The following is a 21,332-nucleotide window of genomic DNA, read 5'->3' on the forward strand; positions in this document are numbered from 1 at the left end:
GGGAGCGATGGCTTTCTATGAAAAAGTCGTTTTTGATAGCGGTTTAGTATACTAGGAAATTAGAATTGTAACACCCACAAAAATATTACTCACTTCTCGAGGAGATCAGTTAAAAGATCTGCTTAAAACTGAATAAATCCTTTTTTTTAACCTAGTATTAAGGTAAAACATGTAAAACTCTATATCAAATCTAATTTGGTTAGAGATAGATCATTTTTTTGGTTTGTCCTTTTACCACAATTTGGAGTCGAGGCTTTTATTTTCTATAAAAGCTCAGCGGAAGTCAGCTGTCATTGGTGGTCATTTAAAGATGGCGGAGTGCTTGGCTGCACGTTTGGCCGCCCAGGAGGAGCAAATTTTGCTCCTCACCAGGGAAATATCCACGCTCCGGGATGGACTGGGTCAAGGTCTAGACGCCGCCGGTCTCGCGGTGGTCTCTCCGGAGCTGGAGAACCTGCGGACGGAGAATGAGAAGCTCAGGTATCGGCTGCTGCACCTCCGGCGGGGTCTTCAGGCGGAGTTGGAGCTGGAGGAGGCGCGGGGCAAGAGGCAACAAGGAGCCAAGTGTGACAAAGCTCCGCAGAAAAATACCACCAAACCTCAGCAGACAAACAACCGAGCTGACAATAACAAGGTAATTATACAGACCGGTGTAGTTTAAATCGTTTTTTTTTTTTGTAATATGAGTAAGCTGTGAGCCGTAGTAGTCCTGTGTCGTTATGAGTAGCGGGCCTCTGTCCCGTGAAATGGCAAGCTATGCTACCCCATTTCCAGAAATAGCAACCCTAGTCAAGCCCATGTGTTTGCACTCTTTAAGCGGTGAATAGGCTGATAATGTGGCTTGGCAGAAATCGTGATAAGAGGACATTGCAGGTTTGAAGAAGCACACTCTTTTCTGATTAACAGGTGGCAACTGTGAGTACAAAAACAGGTGATGGGAACAAGAAAGGGAAGAAACACGACAAGGTGCAAGGAGATGGAGGCATGAAAGAGGTGCTGATCACAGGACCTGCAAGTTATCCTGTTCATCCAAACGCTGATACCAAAGTGTGGACAATTTCTTGACTTCGATTGTTTTTATTTTATTTTTTATCTGCTTCAGCTGAGTCCCTGGCCTGAATACATTGCAGAGCGTCTCAGTCTTTATGAGGAACTAAAGAGAGAGAGCGATGCCCTGCAGTCAAAAAAAGCTGCAGACCGTAAGCCCATTACAGTGGAGCTCCCAGATGGGAGAAAGGTGGAGGGCAAAGCTTGGGTCACTACTCCATATCAGCTGGCCTGTAATATCAGGTTAGTACCACTGATTTCATCACTAATAATCAGCTAATAATTGTGTTACTTAATGTGGGTATTTACTAATAATAACAACAGAGAATGTTGCCTCTGTGTTCTTTATGCTTTTTTTCTGCAAATATTCTTAATTCTCATGCTTTATCATAATGAGAGAAACCGCTGACACAGATTTGCATTTGTCTTTCAGTCAGGGTCTTGCTGACAATGCTGTGATTTCTCGGGTAAATGGGGAACTGTGGGATCTGGACAGGCCTCTTGAGCAGGACTGCTCACTTGAGATCTTGCGCTTTGACAATGAGGACGCTCAGGCTGTGAGTACTCTTAAACCTTTAAAGTTGTCAATAATTATTTAATATTGTTTGTAAATACAGAATTTGGCGGGACACAACATAAATGCACTGCAAATCAGTTTCTGAGATCATTCAATGAATTTTATTCTTAAATATTTTCAATATTGTACAAAACAAACTTATGAGGGCATCCATAAACATACACTGAGTTACTGTAACTACTTTTTTTTTTTCTCACAAGAATGTTAATGTTATTTAATCCCTAGGTGTATTGGCATTCCAGTGCTCACATCCTGGGGGAGGCAATGGAGCGCTTTTATGGGGGTTGTTTATGTTATGGACCTCCCATAGAAAACGGTTTCTACTACGACATGTTCCTGGATGGACAAAAGTGAGCAAGTATTGCCATTAATAGCTCAATATTTCCATACATTTTTTTTTTTTTTTGTATTCGAGTTTGAATGTTCTGGTATGGCATTTTGGCATTAATCATGCCAATAATCATCATTATTCATGTGTATGCATTTGAGATTTTTATTATAGACTGGTGGTCCACAGCATCCTCATGTCAGACTTGACTAACCTTGAGTCCCTTAATATAAGGAGCTTGAAATGAAAAGCGGCTAGACTTCTTTGAGTTTCTTGAAGACGTTTCACCTCTCACCTGAGAAGCTGCTTCAGTTCTAAGACCAGTTGGTGGAGAGTTCCAGATTTTAAGTGCTATTGGGAGTTGTCCCTTAAGAGGATTGTTGGCCCAGTATTGATCATGTGCCTAATCACATGAGCCAAGGTGTGGGTCATTATCAGCAGAGGTTGCAGGTGAAACTACTGCGAGACCTTGCCTCACCCTATCATGTGACTTATTGAGATCAATTGACACAAGATGTGAGTGGGCGTCTGGGAAGGGATCTCAAAACTGGATTATAGGTTACAGACGGTTGGTGTCATAAGCCACCCCCTCTGTTCAAGGATGGTTGTTCACAGTGGACATAGATGGCTTCTTTCACTCCTCTTTTACACAATCTGTCTTTGTCCAAAATGAAAACATTGGCATCCTCAAAGGAGTGATCTTTATCCTTCAGATGCAGATGTACAGCTGAGTCTTGTCCTGTTGAGGTGGCTCTTCTTGTTGTGCCATGGGTTTATAGAGTGGCTGTTTGGTTTCTCCAATGTAGAGGTCTGAGCACTCCTTGCTGCACTGCACAGCATATACACTATGTTGTTTAGTATGTGTTTGGGTGTTTTGTCCTTGGGGGGGGGGGGGGGGGGGGGTGTGTGTGTGTGTGTGTGTGTGTGTGTGTGTGTGTGTGTGTGTGTGTCTTCATTTTCCCTTCTGGCTTAGAGGAAACGTTTTCTGCCTGGTGTTGCAGGGTCCTGATTACTCAAAGTTTGTGTTCGAGAGGGGGGTTTCTGGTAAACATCAATGCTGCACTCCTCAATGCATTCTCCTCAATGTGCACATCGAGGAGTCCTTTGTATCTTCCCAGATGAACTTAATTTTCCCATCTACTGACTTGATGTGAGCTGTGATGGTTTCTACTTCTTGGGTTTTGATTTTGACCCACATGTCATCCAGATTACTGTGCCAGTTGGCTGTCCCTTTCCCTAGAGTCCTTTTTAATATGTTTGCTGTTTCCAGAGGTGTGTCCAGCATGGAGTTTGGGGACCTGGAATCTTTATGTAAAGCTGTGGTGAAGGAAAAACAGCCCTTTGAGAGACTTGAAGTCAGCAAGGAGACACTACTAAAAATGTTTAAGGTGAGTGAAAGAGGTAAGACTGGTGTCTTCTGCTTCTGCTTAGACTTATATATCTTACTAACCCCAACCGTTTCCATCTTCCAGTACAACAAATTTAAATGCCGCATTCTCAATGAGAAAGTCACCACCCCAACTACTACAGTCTATAGGTAAGATGTTTATTTTTAACTTGAACTGCTGTGTTTTTGAAATGTCCACTGTGTTACTATTATTATTTTTAAAGTTTTATTTTCTTGTAATGCTAACTGTTGTAAGTCACAATTCTTTGATAGATGTGGACCCTTGATTGACCTGTGCAGAGGTCCACATGTCAGACATACAGGCAAGATCAAGGCCATGAAGATCTACAAGGTATTTCCAACTCCATATTTTTGTTCTTGGACTCTAGTAGAGATCTTTGCATGCTTCACAGTTAAAAATAAGATCTGAGATTGTCTGAGATCAACCAAGCCTTTCCCTTCAAGTCCGTTTTCATCTAATTCACAGTTTTGTAAAGAACAGAAGGTTTTAACAGCAAAATCTTTATGCCCAAGATGACTATAGCAAGAATACACCCTCTACAGCATCACACTGGTGCTGTGTTCCAGATACCTTGGAACTGGGATGTCAGAACTTGTTAGCGGATTCCAGAAAAAAGCGAGGAAAATCAAGATTTGTTTTGGTTCTTAGTAAGGTAGAGCAATGCAGCACTATGCTGCTGCACATTCGTAGATGGAACCCGATCAATGCTCTGGGTAAGTCGCAAATAAATAACAGTGACGGTATAGATTAAGTTTTACTACCCTTTATGGGCAGTCCTGCCATCTTGGCTTGATAGCTCTGGGCTGCTGAGTCTGCTCTGACTTTCTGAGTAGGAAATTGGACTTGAGAGGGCGCTTTAGAATCAAATTCCAACTGGGAATATAGAATGCACTATTTAGGTGCAAAGTAGGAAAAAAATCCTGTCTGACACCAAAGATTTGGAGGGATTACTTGTATGCAAACTGTAGGGATTTTTCAAAATGTTGTCATAGGCTTAAGCACCTAACAAACTGAGTCAAAAAGCATTTTTAATTCTGTCATCAGAACTCTTCCACCTACTGGGAGGGACGCTCTGACATGGAGACTCTGCAGAGGCTCTATGGGATATCCTTCCCAGACTCAAAGATGTTGAAGGAATGGGAACGTTTTCAGGAGGAGGCCAAGAACAGAGACCATCGCAAGATTGGAAAAGTGAGTCATTGTAGGCAGTAGTGTTTTAGCATGCCTAGTTGACTCAGGCCTAAAACCAAATCCTAAACCCAGTACTAAGTGCAATTTAATTTGTAATTATGTAATGTGATGGCAAACAGATCCACTTTCAGGTTTTTGTAGAAGTTTTTCTTCACTAGTTTGTTTCGGTGGTTCTATAGACGTGTCAAAACACTGAAACAAACCTGGACCAACACTACAAGCATTAACTGTGAACATGCACACAAGAAATGGGAAATGAAATGCATTTATTTGAGAGGTTGAAGAGGAGTTCTCTTGTTATGTAATCCAGCAAGCAGAACTCATTGCCAAACCGATTTCTCAGCTTCTCTATATTTTCAGTGCCATACAAGACTGATCGAATGTGAGGTTTCTCACTTGAAAACCAGATCGCCTGTTGCTGCTATGTACCAGCTGAGGGCACTGTGTTTCCTCACATTGGCACATTCAGAACAAGTGTGAGTGAGTCATCAGAGCGCCCCAGGTGGTTACCCAGCATGGGAGACACAGACGGCAACACCTCAATCAGCACTTATTACAACGCAGTTTCCATATTAAACACAAGCTATAAGGCTGTCAAAGCCAGTTGGAGGGAGGCGGCAAAAGTGACATGTTGTGTTTAACCCTACGCTGTGTCACTGCATCATTTCATGTCTGGCACTGATCACCACCTGCACTCATGTATATATCTTTCTACGTAGCACTCATAATTCTTATTCTCATGTATATATCTCATGTATATCTCATGCACATATCTTTCTTTCTACATAGCACTTTAATTCTTATTGTCTGCACTGAAGCACCGCAGCAATTTCCTAATGTTGTAAACCTCAACATCTGGCAATAAACCCATTCTGATTCTGATTCTGATTCTAAAGACGGTGTTCGGTGGTATTTTTCTAATTTGACCCCCCCCCTTTTTCTTTTTTTCTTTTTATAGTTCAGCATGGACCCAGTACATTTTAAATCTCTTACTACAGTCTATTCTTGTAATGCAGTAGCTGGTCTTAATGTGTTAATTTAACAAAACTCTTCAAATATGTTTTGGCACACATAGAGATGAGGGTGTGTATCTGTGTGTGTTTTTTCATAAGAAACCATTCCTTTAATCCTTTGCATGATTTGAATTTCAAATTGGTCTGTAATTGGGGTCTTTCTAGAAGTAAGTGCCAAGAAACTGAAATCTCACAGCCTCTTTTCAAAGGAAAGTGCAAAGTTTATTGTCATTAATACAATATTTATTCAATTGGATTTAACAGTGCTTACCATAGTGATTAAATTGTGTCTTAAGTCTTTTTGATAAAAGTTTATTCTGTTCTCTTGTTAGGTTGTGGGCAGTCATTCACTGACAGATGGTCTGCTGTGCATGGAGTTTATTCCTGGCTGTACCTGCAGATAATGATGATATGAAATCATTTTTATAATTGTCTGCTTCACAGGACCAAGAGCTCTTCTTCTTCCATGATCTCAGCCCAGGCAGTTGTTTCTTCATGCCACGGGGAGCTTACATCTACCACACACTGACAGAATTCATCAGGGTAGGAGATACAGCCAAATGCTTATTTTATCTCCAATATCTTTATCATTTTGAGAAAATGTTATAGGAACATTCAGATAATATTAACTGAATATCAGTATTACAAGCTCAGTAGATGTGAAGCAGTGTTTAAGGTCAATGCTTGGATCATTACTGTTTGTGTATAATTGTATGCCTCAGATCCAGAGTATTCATATATACATTGTTTTCATATTACACTGTGTCGACTTTTAGGATCGTTTGTCTCAGTAAAGTTTTGGTTGGAAGGACTTTACTGAACCACAGAAACCCTTACAATCATTTTACAGTCCATGACGACTGTGCTTTGCATTTTCAGAGTAGCAATCGTGATTGCCTTCTCAATGGCTTGCAGACCACTCGCTGTGACTTTTCCAATCACAGAAGCTCAAAAATAAGTAGCGTAACTGTTAGGTCTGCACTTTGCAGGCCCCACTGGTTTAGAGACTTATTCCCATGAACAAAGCAAGACAGAGCTCGAGCCATTTTAACTTGCAAGGGGAGCAGATTGGACCAGGGTCTTGGAGCTGCAAGCTCCTCACCTGGTCCCAGACAACTCCAAAGAGCCAGCCTCCCCTGCAGCCTTTTATTAACTCTGTGGTCACACAAACATCTCATTAATCATGCAACAGATAAAACACTCACATGTGAACATGTGTCATGTGTGTCTGCAAAAGAGAACATCTGATGTGTGTCTATGAGCATGTGATGTGATCGGTGATATGTGTATGTGTGTCTGTGTAGGAAACAGAAGTCAGCATTCATGCTAAAGATCTAATCGTCCTGTTAACGATCTAATCACCTTGCACAATGACAATCATATTTATCCACAATTCTCTAACAGTAACACCAAGTGAAAAGCTTTGTTCAGCTTTGTTCATCAATACCTCAGAGCTTCAGAAAACTTTGGTTGGACCCTGACAGTGCGTAATCTGAAATGTGGCCTGGTCCTTATGAAGGCCCTTTTACCTAAATATAGGTCAAACTGAATGGTACATAAACTCTTTAATTCTGAACATTTTGGGAAGATGTGTGAAATGCAAATAAAAATAGAATACAGTCTTTTGCAAGCCCGTATTGTATTCACAATATATCATTGACGACATATCCAATTGTTAAATTGAGACCTCCTTACTATTTCATGAAAAATATTTGCTCAATTTAAATTTAAGCAACAAGTGTCAAAAGGTGGGAAAACAAAGTGGTCAAAAAAAAGAGCTGGGTGAATATTTTGCAACTAGTTAACTGACAACAGTAAGAGAATCTTGGAGCAACAGAGTTCCTCAGAAGTAAACAATTTCAAAATGATTTTCTCCAACAACAAATTGCAAAGACTTTGAGTATCTAATCTGCAGCGCATAATATCAGAAGATTGAGTCTGTTAGTCTGGAGACTTTTCTGTATGCAAGGGACTGAGGCATGTTGATACCATCAAATTCAAAATGAGACAGTATTTTTTTTTTTTTTTTTTTTTTTTTGAAAGTGGTACGTTTTCTCAGTTTCTACATTGTACTACCATACAGATAGTTGGGTTTTGTTTAAATTTTACACAGCTTCCCAACATTTTGGAATTGGGGTTGTACATTTAGTTGAAGATAATAGCTGTATCCAGTCCTCTCTGCACATGTTGTCAAAGTAGGAAAATTAATAGTACTTTTGAAGCTGCAGATTCTCTACATTTGGAAGTTCTCAAAAGGTCTTTAAAGTTCAGTCTTCAGATTTCAGCGTAACTTCAACTGCTCAGACAAGTTCACTGACTCTACAGGAACTTGTCTCCGTGGTGTATTTGGAAAGACATGCTAACATCTTGAAGACTTTCGCAGCACACACCCCCAAACCAAGCCATGCCAAGACAAACTCATACATTGCACAGACAGGGTGTAAGATCATTATCACATCACTTATAGCTGTTAAAACTGCAGAGAAAATTATACCAGCATGCTATGCATTTCCCTTTCCAAGATCTCACCAAAACATTTAATAGTCAGAAGTTACTTTGCAGGGAACCCAGCTCATGACTGAAGTGTCATGAGTATTTCAGTACATGCACTCATTTATTTCCAGGTTTTGAAATTCTCCATTTTCTGGTAAATAATACTAGGAAAGCTGAGTGAGCAAGCATTTTCTTTTTCAGCAACTTCCTTTTTGGTATTCACAGTTTTGCACATTGACAGAAATTCTTCCAGTTAGTGTCTTTGTACTGTTGGCTGCTAAACAGCTCAACAGCCTGTTAAATGTTTTGCTTAATGGCAACAAATGGATAAATACAGCCCACACAATGTGATTTCCATTGTTGCAGCTTAAGGTTGCATGCCAGAAGTCATGATTCAGTTGAGTACCTGTGCAGCCTAAATGGTGTGTTTAGCCAATGTGGTTTGTTGTTTTTCTAGGATGAGTACTGGAGAAGAGGCTTTCAGGAAGTAGCCTCCCCCAACATTTATAACAGCAAACTGTGGGAGACATCTGGCCATTGGCAGCACTACAGCGAAAATATGTTCTCCTTCTCCGTGGAAGATGACATATTTGCTCTGAAGCCAATGAACTGCCCCGGGCACTGGTAAATGTAGAGCTCTCAGGAAAGAAATACTTTTTTTTTGTTTTTTTTGTTTTCCTTCTCAATTTGTATATCAAAATCGCACACATTACTTCATACATATAAGTAATTTAATTTGGTTTTCCTGCAGTCTGATGTTCAGCCACAGGCCTCGCTCATGGCGAGAGCTTCCGCTGAGGCTGGCAGATTTTGGGGTCCTACACAGAAACGAGTTGTCAGGAACACTAACCGGGCTGACCAGAGTGCGCCGTTTCCAGCAAGATGACGCTCACATTTTCTGCACAATGGATCAGGTCACAACATCAGTAGTTTTTAACATTTCTGTGGGATGTTTTTTTGCTTCTAACAAGATGTGAAAAACATCTTTTAAAAACACGTACCTGCTTATTATGAGTCATTTCCTAAATGCTGAGTCATATGTGTATATATGTTTTTTTCAAACAGATCGAGTCAGAGATGAAGGGCTGTCTGGACTTCCTCCGCTGTGTTTACGATGTATTTGGATTCTCATTCCAGCTTCACCTCTCCACTCGCCCAGACAAGTATTTGGGTGACATTGCTGTGTGGAATCAAGCTGAGAAGGTAAACTGTGTCATGAGTCACAGTTTAAGTAGTTAATCGTGTGAAAAAGGGAAATCCAACTACTGAATTATAAATCTAAAGGGATAGCAGAGATTTAAGCAAATAAAAGCTCATGTTGACACAGAACTACTCTGGATGATAGTATCGGTCTCCTGCCATGTAATTATGCAGTAGTAGTGTCAAATCTGTGAAGTTTCATGATTGTCTGTGGGTGGTGTGTTGTCAAAAAAAGACATTACTCATTTTCTTGGCTTGATTCCTTCGAGTGTCCAGCTATAAATTGCATAAGAGCACCAATTAAAACTGAACTCTATACCCAAGTGTGACAAAACAAATTTCCCACGTGTGGGACTAATAAAGGTTATCTTATCTTATCTTATGGACTTTACTGTAGTTCTACTTGGCGTGATTTACAGTAATTGCCTTGTATTGTTTAAAGTACATGCTAACCTCTACCTCATACTTGACAGCAATTGGAAAACAGCCTGAATGAGTTTGGAGAGCCATGGAGACTGAACCCTGGTGACGGTGCTTTTTATGGACCCAAGGTTCTGAATGAATCTTTTTATTTCATTTTTTTTAAACTCCTTCCAAACACTGGCTCAGTTTGAATCTCCTTCTGTGGTCTGGAAAGAAGTATAATTCTTTCTGTGTTATTGCAGATTGACATTAAGATCAAAGATGCTATTGGACGTTACCACCAGTGTGCAACCATTCAGCTGGACTTCCAGCTGCCCATCCGCTTCAATCTGACCTTTGTGGGGTGAGTCACCTAATAAAAATATTGACACACTGCTGAGTCTGTGTGCTTTACAGCGCCAAGGATTACGCATTAAGCCCCTCCTGGATAAGATGTCTCAGCCTGTGCTGCTCTATGCAAATCTGAACTCATTGTGCAGATGGCAGGCTATAGACTCACAGGGAACTTCAAGTAATATACACACCATGGGGAAAATTATACACGTGCTGTGCAGCAATAGACAGCAGGCAGTGCATGGATAAATGGTGTTTATAGTTGTATAGACGTCTGTGTCAGAAAAGTATTGTCTCTGGAAAGACAATGGGAAGGTATGAGAATGATTGCAGGGTTAATAATAAAAGAGTGCTTGACATTAAAACCAGTTTGAGCTGCTAAGTCAGTGTGTGTATATAACAATACATCAAAATGTTTTTATTCAACCATATTTAACATAAGTGTTTTTATTTTTGTTTCTTTTGCTACAATTACAGAAAAGATGGGGATGACAAATCCAGACCAGTCATTATCCATCGTGCCATTTTAGGCTCAGTGGAAAGGATGATTGCCATTCTGACAGAGAACTATGCAGGGAAATGGTAATGTGTTGTTTTGGTTACTTTTGTATTCAACACCCATTATTTTTGGTACTTTCTGTCACAATAGTGGATGCTCATATTAAACAAGGTTAAAATTTTAAATGGCAGTCCTGGTGAGCCAGCAGTTCAGTCTTCAAGCATTCAGTTGTCCTGTGGTGATCCCAGGCACACATCTGGCTGTAAGACCAGAAGCCCCACCTACCTGATGTTCAAACCAGCTATTTGTGAGATTGGGCCAATCTGGAGAGAGCTGTCTAAAAAGGAGGCAAAGGAGCTAAAACTGCTTATTTCAGGCAAATGATGATCATGAAGCCCAATTTTAGTTATGCAAAGCTATTTTACTAGAGTTCAAAATAGAGATGGCAATAAGCACAATGGGCCTACTAAAACTACTAACATACAGTGCTATTATGACCCACTGCTTTGATCTTTCTTTTATTTAGAAATATGTTTTGGTCTTTATAATTATTGTAGGCATCTTGGCTTACTATAAAATTCTACCTGTATTGTCACTAACAGCTCTCCAACTATGGCATGATTTTTACCTCCTCAGATCATGATTTTAGCTCCTTTTTGTTGAGGAAACAGATCATGTCATGTTGCTATCGTTCACTATGTGAAAGTTGTAATACCCATGTTTCACCCTCCACCAGGCCTCTGTGGCTCTCTCCACGTCAGGTGATGTTAGTGCCTGTCAATCCATCCTGTGAGGATTACGCAAAGAAGGTATGACTTCCCCATTGTGGCCTTAGTCTCTGATTATTTCTTTCTTGTAATGCAGTAGTTAATGACAATAAGTATGGAAAGTTCTTGAAATGTACTGAACATTAACAAATACAATTTCTACATGTCAGGTGTGTAAGCAGTTTACAGAAGCTGGTTTTATGGCAGATGCTGATCTGGACTCCAGCTGCCTTCTAAACAAGAAAATCCGCAATGCTCAGCTGGCACAGTATAACTTCATTCTTGGTGAGGAAAAATAAAAACCCCCAAGTTAGATCATTAAGTAACAAACTGTACAAAGGTGTGGTCTATAACGGGTAAATGAGGATGCTTGTACATTTGTAGTGAGTGAAAACGATGTGTCCATAGTTTAACACGGTACAAAGTAAATTAAATTCTCCACAGTTCTTTGGATTTAGGCTATGTCAGTGTCTTCTGTCTCTTCATGTTTTCCCAAACTGAATCACTAATGTTGGTTCTGAGCCCTGTGGGGGCCAGGCCATCTGCTGCAGGACTCATTGTTCTTCTGGTCAGGAAAAGTGGTTCTTTGTCAGAATTCCTGAGGTCATAGTCTTGCTTCAGAATGAATTTGTGATGATCAGATCCTGCTTAATGGATAAGAATTCAAATAAAATGCCTGAAACTTTACTGTTCAAGTGCTAGAGACTTATGTGAGGGAGGTGCAGGGCATGTATGAGCACAGTGAGACCTTGGTGAGGTGTGCAGTAGGAGTAGGACAGATGTGTTTAAGATTGAGTGTGGGATTACATCAGGGATCAGCTCTGAGGCCCTTCTTGTTGTTATTGGTGATGGACATTTTATCAAATGAGGTCAGGCAGGAGTTTGACCTTTGTAACAGTAAAGATGCAAGGAAAGTAGAGGTAGTGAAGGGGGATGTGTTTAAATATCTGGGGTCAACTATTCAAAGCAATGGACAATACATAATACAAGTGAAGAAGAAAGTGCTGGCAGAGTTGAGGGAGTCGAGGGTCAGGGGTGATTTGTGGAAGGATATGTTTACAAGATGTTAGTGAGAGCTGCCATTTTGTGTGGTTTGGAGATGGTGGCCCAAAAAAAAAAAAGATAGGAAGCTAAGCTGGAGGCAGTCGAGCCAAGATTTCAAGTGGGAGTGACCAGGATGGACAAGATTAGAAATGTGTACAACAAAGGAACAGCTCAAATTGAACGGTTTGGAAAGAAAGTTAAAGATTGAAGGTTAAGATGATTTGGACATTCTCAGAGGAGGGATAGTGGATACATTATCAAAGGGTGTTTGAATATGGAGCTAACAGGAAGGAGAAAAGAGGTGTGTCACAGAAGATTTTTGGATGTAGTGAAGGAAGAGAATAAGTGAAAATCTGTCAAAGTCATCAAAATAAACATTCTTAATTGATTGATTAGAAGCCAAACAGACCTCCAAGCTGGTTAACCACCAACAGCTGACAAATTCAGCACGCAAAGTGGGAGTGTGTGGTGAAACTTGGCCCGTGTAAAGTTGTTGTTGTCTTGTGTCTTGGCAGTGGTTGGAGAGAAGGAGAAGATGACTAACAGTGTCAATGTGCGCACAAGGGACAACAAAGTCCACGGAGAACTACCGGTGTCCGAGGTGATGGCACGCCTGACCCTGCTCAAACAGTCTCGCTGTCAAAATGCAGAAGAGGAGTTCTGATCTAGGCACAGCTTGGATTTTAATACTTCAAACATGAAACGGCAACAAGGGACACAAGATGGTTTTTGGGAAAGTGCAGACAAAATAAACTGATACTCTGTAAGTGGATGTAATGACTGGGCCTGCACAACTACTCTGCAGTGCTCTTGTGATCGTCAGTGAACGGGGAAAACTGTAGGTAGCGTGGGTTTGAAATTATGTCAAGGTAATCTAAGTGTATCTCAAAAAAAGTTACTCAATAACTTAAGGAAACGACGTGAAGACATGAAAGTTGTGTGAATTTTACACTAATCTATTTTCACCAAGATCTGCCTGGAAATTCAGGAATAATAATAAAAAAATTCTCCAAATGTGGGTGCTTTGTTTCTTTATTTTCACAACAGAAGATGTTAATCTTTAAGTAGTTTGATATCATGACAAACTACAATAGGTTTATTTTGTAGAGACAGTCTTCACATTTTTGTTAATTTTCTTTTACTTTTTTTAATGCTTCATCAGTTTATTTGTTCCAAAGTAATAACTGTTGATCATGCTGTTGCTTTGGAATGAAGCCTGTAGATTAATAGGTGGCAATAATGGGAATTCCAGCTGTTATTGTGTAATAAGCAAGACTGAGCCAGCTCCTCATACAGCATGTAATAACAAATCAGGAACATACCAGTGTCAGGTGGTAAAATTTATTTTACCCATGGTTTTCCTCACTGTTTTCTAACAACTCACAGCATGCAGAACAATGTGATAGACTCGCCAGAAAGGTGATTTCCATAAAAAGTTAAGAATTTATAAAACAGAACGGACCAAAATGTTGTTGCTAAAACATGCACCAGGGGTAGCAAGATGAAGACGGGAAAGGTTCAAACTTTTATTATAGCACATTTCTGTTTAGCTTTAGTTCTATTCTAGTTTTACACTAAGGTCACAAGATCAGTTAGTTTTGAAGATTACTGTAACTATTTCAAGGCTTGTTTTTATTTTATCGGTATGATGCAGTAACAAGGTTGAAGTTAAAATGGCTGGATTTCTTTATAGATTATGATATAAATGTGATGTTTAATAATATTTTATGTTTTTAATGTTTGTTTTATACGTTTGGTAACAGGACTGCAAATCGGTCCTAGTATTTGTATTTTCTTAGAAAAGGATGCTAGCAGTGTAATTCCAGAGACTTTTGAATAATAAAATGTAGATGTATAGATAAAGGCAGCAAACCCTGAAATTAATTTGTCTGCTTTTGGTAATATACATAACAGGGTCACTTTAATTGGACACATTGACACAGTTCAAAGAGGACTGACCTTTTTCAAATTCTTTTTCAAGATTTTCAAATTCATGGGTTGGCAGAAAATGTCCTGCATTTATGGAATGGCATTAATACACAATGTATTTTGTCATGGGTAAAGGATTAAACTAATGCAGTCCTCTATCAAACACCATATATATGAAATTTAATATGATTTCCGTTGCATGTTCACAGCTTTAACTAAATAACCAAAGAACCTGATAATAGTTTTGCTTTTTTCTTTTTTCTTTTTTTTTTTTTTACATTAAAGTGGCTCTTCTTCTTCTTCTTCTTAGTCTTTTTTTCCCCTATTGCCTAACCTTTAATTTGTATTAGAATGACCTCAAACGAAAAATATTTTCAGATCTTATTTGGGGTTTTATTTTAGTGATTTTTGTTAATTTAAAACAAAGAAAGAAAACAAAACAAAAACTGCTCTATCTCCGTGCTTGAAACTATCAGAGGACTATTAGCACTCCAGTTTCCTACATGACGTGAATGCAGCTCTCTTTAGCTCTGCGGTAACAATGGCTAGTGTCTGTCAGATTTGGAGACCGGACAGAGGACGGTGCCTTAAAAGCTACGGAATTATCGCTGTATTGTTTATGGACCTTATGTTACAGTGTGTTAACGGTATGCTTACAATAATACACTTATAGATCTCGCTTTGGTCGTTACCTTTCCCCAACTGAATTAGCATGAGGTGGTTAGCTAGCAAGTTAGCATAACACTGGTTTATTTAGCTAGGTAGCAATGAAAACATTGGCTGTAGTGAGCAACACGGATTCAACATTTATTTTACAAAAACACCTTTTGTTAATTGTGTCGTATGCAAGTTAAGCTATGACAATTAACAGTTCATTGTTTATGCTAATTTGTAGCATGACAGAACATGTCAGCGAGTAGCTTCTGTGTAGTAGCTTCCTAAAATTATTGTAAAGCAATAATTAGCACGTTTTATTAAAAGAAAAACCAGTGTCTCTAGCTGCTTACGCGTGTTTAGACTTCTAATTTCTGTTCAACCATATATGACCTGTCCGCTTTGTTGTCAGGTTCCCTGAGCACAACTAATGTTGAGACCCACTACACAAGAGATGGACCTTTCATCACTAGCCCGGTGGTCCCCGATGCAGCCTCAGGTAAATATCAAAATTAAACATACTGACTGTAACGTTATTTATTTAACTGTTTTTTTTTTTATTAATAATGAATTTATATATTGTGTGGTTTTTAGTTTACTGTTTGTAAACTAAAAAACAGATTGACTAAGGGCCGCATTCACAACGGTTACTATTAGAGTTTCCTGAACTCCAAATTTAAATCTTTGAGTGTGAGTTTTTGAATAGTAGTCCAAAATGAAGCTAGAAAAACAAGTCCTCGCTTGGTTCAAATAGAAATTGAGGATTCATTTGTATAAAGAAGTTATGTGACAAGATGTGACTTGTACATCAAGAGGACGTTCTGTTTAATATTTTTTATAGCACTTAACAACAAAGAAATGCGGCTCTATTAAGCAGTAAGCAAGCTCAGTTTTCCATTAATAACCTGTTAACCAGGACTTTCAGTTCATGCCTCATGAATTGAACTCAAACCCCTTTCTTTAGAGGGATGAAGGCTGTTCTAGGGCAAAAAGCATGGCACACCTGTCACAGGTTGATGCTGGATTATTTGAAATGTATTTTAAAGGTAACATTTTCTTAAAGATATTGGTAAGATTTCATTGTAGCACTGCTGCTATTGATTTTGCTCATACATCAGGATTATTTATCAATTCCCTAATTCAGTCTTATTTGTAAGGGGGGGGAAAGGGTAGACCTAGACACTTTTTAGCATCTATACAACATTATTATTTCTGAGTCTGAACACAGGATGGAAACAGCATGAGACTTGGGGGTGCTGAGTTGTGCTGTAACATAGCAGCACTGATTAAAAAAACAAAAAAAACAACAACCAAGCTTTGAGAAATACAATTGCGATGGACTTGACATATTTGAAGTTGGTTATTTCCCATGCTTGAGCATCACTATAAATTTGTATTTCCTGTATGTAATGAGATTGTAAACTGCAGGTTTTTACATATATTTAAGAATGTCCATGTTATCTGGGAACCTGAATAAAATGCAGTGCAAAATCAGAGTAATACTGCCTACTTCAGACACAATTAATTTCCATTGTCTAAGTATTGCATGTTTTTTTTTCTTTGTTAACCTGCATATCATTAAGTAAAGTCTTGATCTCAACCAGAATTTGTTAAGTTAATTGCTTTTCAACAACAGCAGCAACAGTTTTCCTTTACTGCCCAGCATGCAGCTATAATGTAGCAATCAAGACTAAATAGCTTTGCTCAAGGACTCTTTAATGGCCTGCCCTCTTTGAAAGCGGAGTATTTTTAATTTTGCCGCCACAGTCTGTTATCACAAGTCACAGCCTGTTGCCACCACCAGCAGCCAGATTTAATGAAAGCCTGCTTACTTTGCACAAAATATTTATTATTCATGCTTGAAAATGTCTTAAAATAGATAATGCAACTTTGTGGTGGACTTTTTGTAGTGTTTCCTGCAGATGAAGACACATCCAAATGTCCTAGTGGGGGTTTGTGTCACCGCCTGCCAGCTCATTGCATTCAATGCGATTACCATCTCAAGTGCACATATGGCAAACCAACTTTATTTACCTGTAGACCCAAAAAAGGCGTTCACTGCATAGTGAGTAATATTGTCAAATATTCTTGTCTGTAGTAATTCTGTACCATCTTTATCTGTTTGTTAAGAGGGTTAGTAAGGCTTCAATTTGGGAATTGCTGTGTAGTGAAATTTATTTTCTTCTTTGTATTTACAGGGAGAGTCTGGACAGCAGCAAACCAATTTTTCTCTCAATATCATCTGTCAGTTCTGTTGGCAGCTGGACCCTTCCCAGTATCGCTGCACAAACTCCACCAATTGTATGACAGTCTCTTGCCCACGCAAGCGCTACAATGCCACCTGTGATGTCTTAGATCATGTACATTGCTTAGGTATGATCAAGGATCCACTATAAAGCCTAATTAGGTTCTAAAGTCGTCAGTTAAAGTCATGCAGTCTAGAGCAGCAACTGTTTTGTCCACAGCATGAAGTTAAACTGGTTTTCATTCATGGTTGCTATTAAAGGAAAACTCCTATTCAGTCAGGACAATGTTAGTCAAAGTATGATTGTTATTTCATCTGCAGTAGAGCTATGTTTGGGTTTTGTCTAGAGAGCCCTTATGGTTGCTTGGCCATTTGTGGAAACCGCACAGGCAGGTAGAGCAGCAGAGCAGGACCTCTTCACAGAATAAAACATCTGTGACAGCAGACATTTAAGTCAGAAACACCATAAAGTGAAGAAGCTGTGGTTGGGGTGGGTTGCAAAGCTACTTGCAGACACAGCAGCATTTGTATGCAGGCTGAAGCTGCTTAAATAGGATAGCCCCATATGCGAATTATCAGCAGGATGGAAACACATCAGCGGATGTGAGCTGGCATTAAGATCAGCTGATTGGCGAGGATTTATTTAAATTTCCACATGACATTTTTGATGTAATGTTTGTTGTATTTTCAGTCAGCTTGTTTAAATTTTGCTTGTTTGTGCATGAAAGCATTCACTATGTCTTCACTTCTTTTTAGGTAAAAGACGTTTTCCAAAACGTTTATTTTGTAACTGGACTGGTGGATACAAATGGTCAACAGCATTAGCACTCAGGTAAAACTGACAGTAATATTAAAACCATTACAACAAGCTTAAATAATGGAAATGTAAAGACACGTTATTGATTAGGATATGTGATGAAACTTATTTTTTTTCTGGTTCCTTCCATAGCATTACACTTGGTGGTTTTGGAGCGGACCGGTTTTACCTGGGCCAGTGGAGAGAGGGTCTGGGCAAACTGTTCAGCTTTGGAGGCCTAGGCATTTGGACTTTGATTGACGTCCTTCTAATAGGGGTTGGTTATGTAGGACCCGTTGACGGTTCTCTCTATATCTGAAGCAAAGCCCTGGGGACATGGCTGGCTTTGCTCTTCACACTGCTTCACTCTCAAAGGACTGAAGAGCTGAGATGCTGTGTTCTTATCACATTTGGCTGGCTAAGCTCGCTGTGTAACACATCTTCATCCCATCTGCTAACAAGCAGGAAGTGTTTTCTTCATCACACAAATGATGATTCTACCCACACAACCATCAGATTGATCCCAATCATTCTGCGTCCATGTCCTGTTGAGATTGCGCAGATGGTGCTGTGCAGGAGTATAAGGAACCGGTAATTACCTCTGTCCAGTTTCTTTGACTTAACTAGTGGTTAGGCTCTGTCTTGCTGATAGGTACCTGTGGTTTCCTGTGGAGCAACGCTTTTCCATTGGAGTTGTGCATTGCTTCTCTCTTATTGCAAGTTAAATGCCTTAATAGGGGTCAAATGGTAACCATGGCCATGCAGAATTTTATAGTGTCACCACACAAAGGACAAATTGAAAGGTGATATTTATATCCTGAAAGTATGAATGTGCAGAAGGGATTTAAGGCGTTTTTTTTTTTTTTATTGATTGTCATTTCAGTGGACAACCTGAACAGTTATTTCAGCATGTACTTTATTTCTTCACCTACATTCATTCAGCAGTGCAGGTCACACCTGTAAGAACACTCTCCAAACAGGGGTACATTTTATTTTATAAAAGTTCATATGTTTAATAAATGAAAGCTACTATAGTCTCACAACAGCATTGGGTAGTAAACCACAAGGAAGTAGTGTAACTGTCTCTTCCTGCAGCATGTAGTTGGATTTCAGTTGCAGAACAGATAACAATCGGTGTATGATTGTGTTTGTGATAAATATTGAAACGCTTGAAATGTGCTGCAATAGCAAACTCGGCTCCTTGTGATTTCCGTGTTGGAGATATCCTCTGCATTTAAGTGGCAATTTTCTGTGAAATCGTCATCATCCTTTACAGAAGTCTGTGTACTAACACTGTAAAATCTTTTAATTCACCCACATTATGTAAATATGTTTTATGTGTCAATTTAAGTTGGTTTTTTTTTCCTCTGTAAGGGCACTGTAAATTTTGTTTTTTAGTTAAGAAAATAAAATTGTGAAATATTTGTTTATCAAATGTACACAGCACTGCTAACCAATTCACTGTGCATGTGTGTTTTTTAAATGTATTTATAGTGTATGGTAACACCAGAGAATTTTGAAAGGAAAAATAAGAGGTGAATATTGTCAGTTGAAGGGCCACACAAATATACTGACATACTCAGTTGATTACAGCAGAACTACAATTACTTGAACAGGACAGTTTCTTTATATCTATATATATATATATATAATTAAAAAGTGAAAGGTGCCAGTAACCTTCATTACCCACAGGTTTGTGACACCAGGAGGGTAATGCAGTGGCCAGGCAATGTTCCCCTTTTAATAAAATATCATTAAAGAGCCCATAAACAAGGCACTGAATAGCTGCAGGGGACTGTAGCTAAAATGTTTATCCAGAGGGTAATGGTTAGTTCAGTTAATGCATTAGGCTGTAATTCTAAAATTGATATAAATATATATGCAACCACGTTACATAACAAGGTTTGAAAAAAAATGAAAGAAAGGGGAAAAAAACCCAAACATTTCCTTTCTAGCAGGTTCTTGGGCTTTGATACGACTTTTCCAATTGGTTGCTTTGCTGAGCGTTGTAAATTTACTCCACCCTAATTCTAGTTCCCCAGTTTTTACTCCACCCACTCGTAGTCACTACAGCTCCCTCCCACAGACTGATGTAAGTGTTTGTCATCTTCTCTGAGTTGAGGAGGAGACGTCTAGTGATTATTTCTTCTTGGAGAGCTGTAATTTAAACACCAACCAGAGGCTTTTCAACTCTGCATCCATAATCCATAATATACTCTTGATAATATTTGTTCCTACTGACTGCTCCAGCCTTACCTCAGTTTGAATCATGCTGTACTGTTACATACTCACATTAATGGATTTATCTGGACTGTGAACTTGATGGGTACAATTAGTCAGTGGGTTTAGCATAGATAGGTAATGGTGTAAATGTGTGCAATATGACTACATGACTATATGGTATAGGCTTTTAAAACCATGTAAAATAACTAGCAATGCAATGATGGAGTAATTCAGCAGTATACTGCTTAATTCACAGTGGTGTTACATAAAGTTATACAATACTTAATACATATGAAAAGCTGTGAAGTTTTATTCTTTAACAAATGTACTCTCCACATCCTTCTAATTCTCTCAAGTCCTAAATAAATAGCGTAATGACCTTACTAAATAATTTTATTCATATGTAACTGCACACTGCCCAATTACAAATAATGGCCCCTGTGATAGTTGGTTTTTCTATTATCTGTCTTTATCCTATTTGGTGTAAGTATGAAACTCTCCCTAATGGTTATTATAGAGAATCATCATATGAGAATAATAGTTTAATCTTGTGGTACTTTTCTCAAACAGTCATTATTCTCACTGCTAACATTAACAGTTACATGGAGTTGAGCCAAAATATTATCTGTTTAAGGCAGACAGTATCACGACTTCCTAATTTTGAATTGCTAATCATGCAAAGAGAACAAAAGTTTATTCATCCCTCTCTTACGCAACCCCACTTAGTCCCATTGCATCTCTGAATTTTAGAGCATAGTCCCTGAACCTCTGCATCCAACACTGCCTAAGAGCTTGTGTCCTCCCATTGTGCTTACTCCTACAGGAAATAAGATTTCTAACAAAAACGTGGATCGACAGAATGATGCAACCACATGAATTTAAAAGTCGTAACAGCTCTACGAGCATCCAACAGCACGGTCCCTTCTTTCATATCTAAATGGTTGCTCAGAACTATTGGAAACCGCCTGAGGACAAGGCACAAATTACATTGCTCATAAAAAGTAATACCCACCATTGTATCTTTTCATTTGGCTTTGCAACAACATGGGATCACAATGGAGTAATTAGTTTTATACAAATGAGCAGAGATGATTCATCTGTGCAAAAGGGAAAACAAAGCTCTGAAATATCTGAATTGAGGACAAACAATTGGTTTTGGCC

The 21,332-nt window shown here is 39.0% G+C and overlaps 2 protein-coding genes across 2 annotated transcripts; both read left to right on the plus strand.

Moving 5' to 3' along the window:
* The first annotated feature begins 304 nt into the window (after window positions 1-304).
* tars3 (threonyl-tRNA synthetase 3) lies at window positions 305-13,332 on the plus strand. The gene is made up of 19 exons (XM_085444686.1): window positions 305-634; window positions 907-993; window positions 1,103-1,290; window positions 1,481-1,604; window positions 1,850-1,974; window positions 3,223-3,340; window positions 3,425-3,489; window positions 3,613-3,691; window positions 4,406-4,552; window positions 6,010-6,108; window positions 8,516-8,682; window positions 8,810-8,972; window positions 9,124-9,261; window positions 9,732-9,809; window positions 9,924-10,024; window positions 10,492-10,596; window positions 11,250-11,322; window positions 11,451-11,565; window positions 12,840-13,332. The coding sequence occupies exons 1-19, from the start codon at window positions 311-313 to the stop codon at window positions 12,986-12,988; spliced, it is 2,445 nt and encodes an 814-aa protein (XP_085300812.1). The 5' UTR covers window positions 305-310; the 3' UTR covers window positions 12,989-13,332.
* Window positions 13,333-14,720: 1,388 nt separating this feature from the next.
* tm2d3 (TM2 domain containing 3) lies at window positions 14,721-19,405 on the plus strand. The gene is made up of 6 exons (XM_085444934.1): window positions 14,721-14,900; window positions 15,320-15,406; window positions 16,818-16,972; window positions 17,106-17,280; window positions 17,909-17,984; window positions 18,102-19,405. The coding sequence occupies exons 1-6, from the start codon at window positions 14,795-14,797 to the stop codon at window positions 18,265-18,267; spliced, it is 765 nt and encodes a 254-aa protein (XP_085301060.1). The 5' UTR covers window positions 14,721-14,794; the 3' UTR covers window positions 18,268-19,405.
* Window positions 19,406-21,332: the final 1,927 nt, after the last annotated feature.

This window comes from Copadichromis virginalis, linkage group LG1 (genome assembly GCF_057382275.1).
Source record: "Copadichromis virginalis isolate Kocher_CV1m ecotype Utaka linkage group LG1, C_Virginalis_male_GT1.1, whole genome shotgun sequence".
Taxonomy (NCBI): Eukaryota; Metazoa; Chordata; class Actinopteri; order Cichliformes; family Cichlidae; genus Copadichromis; species Copadichromis virginalis.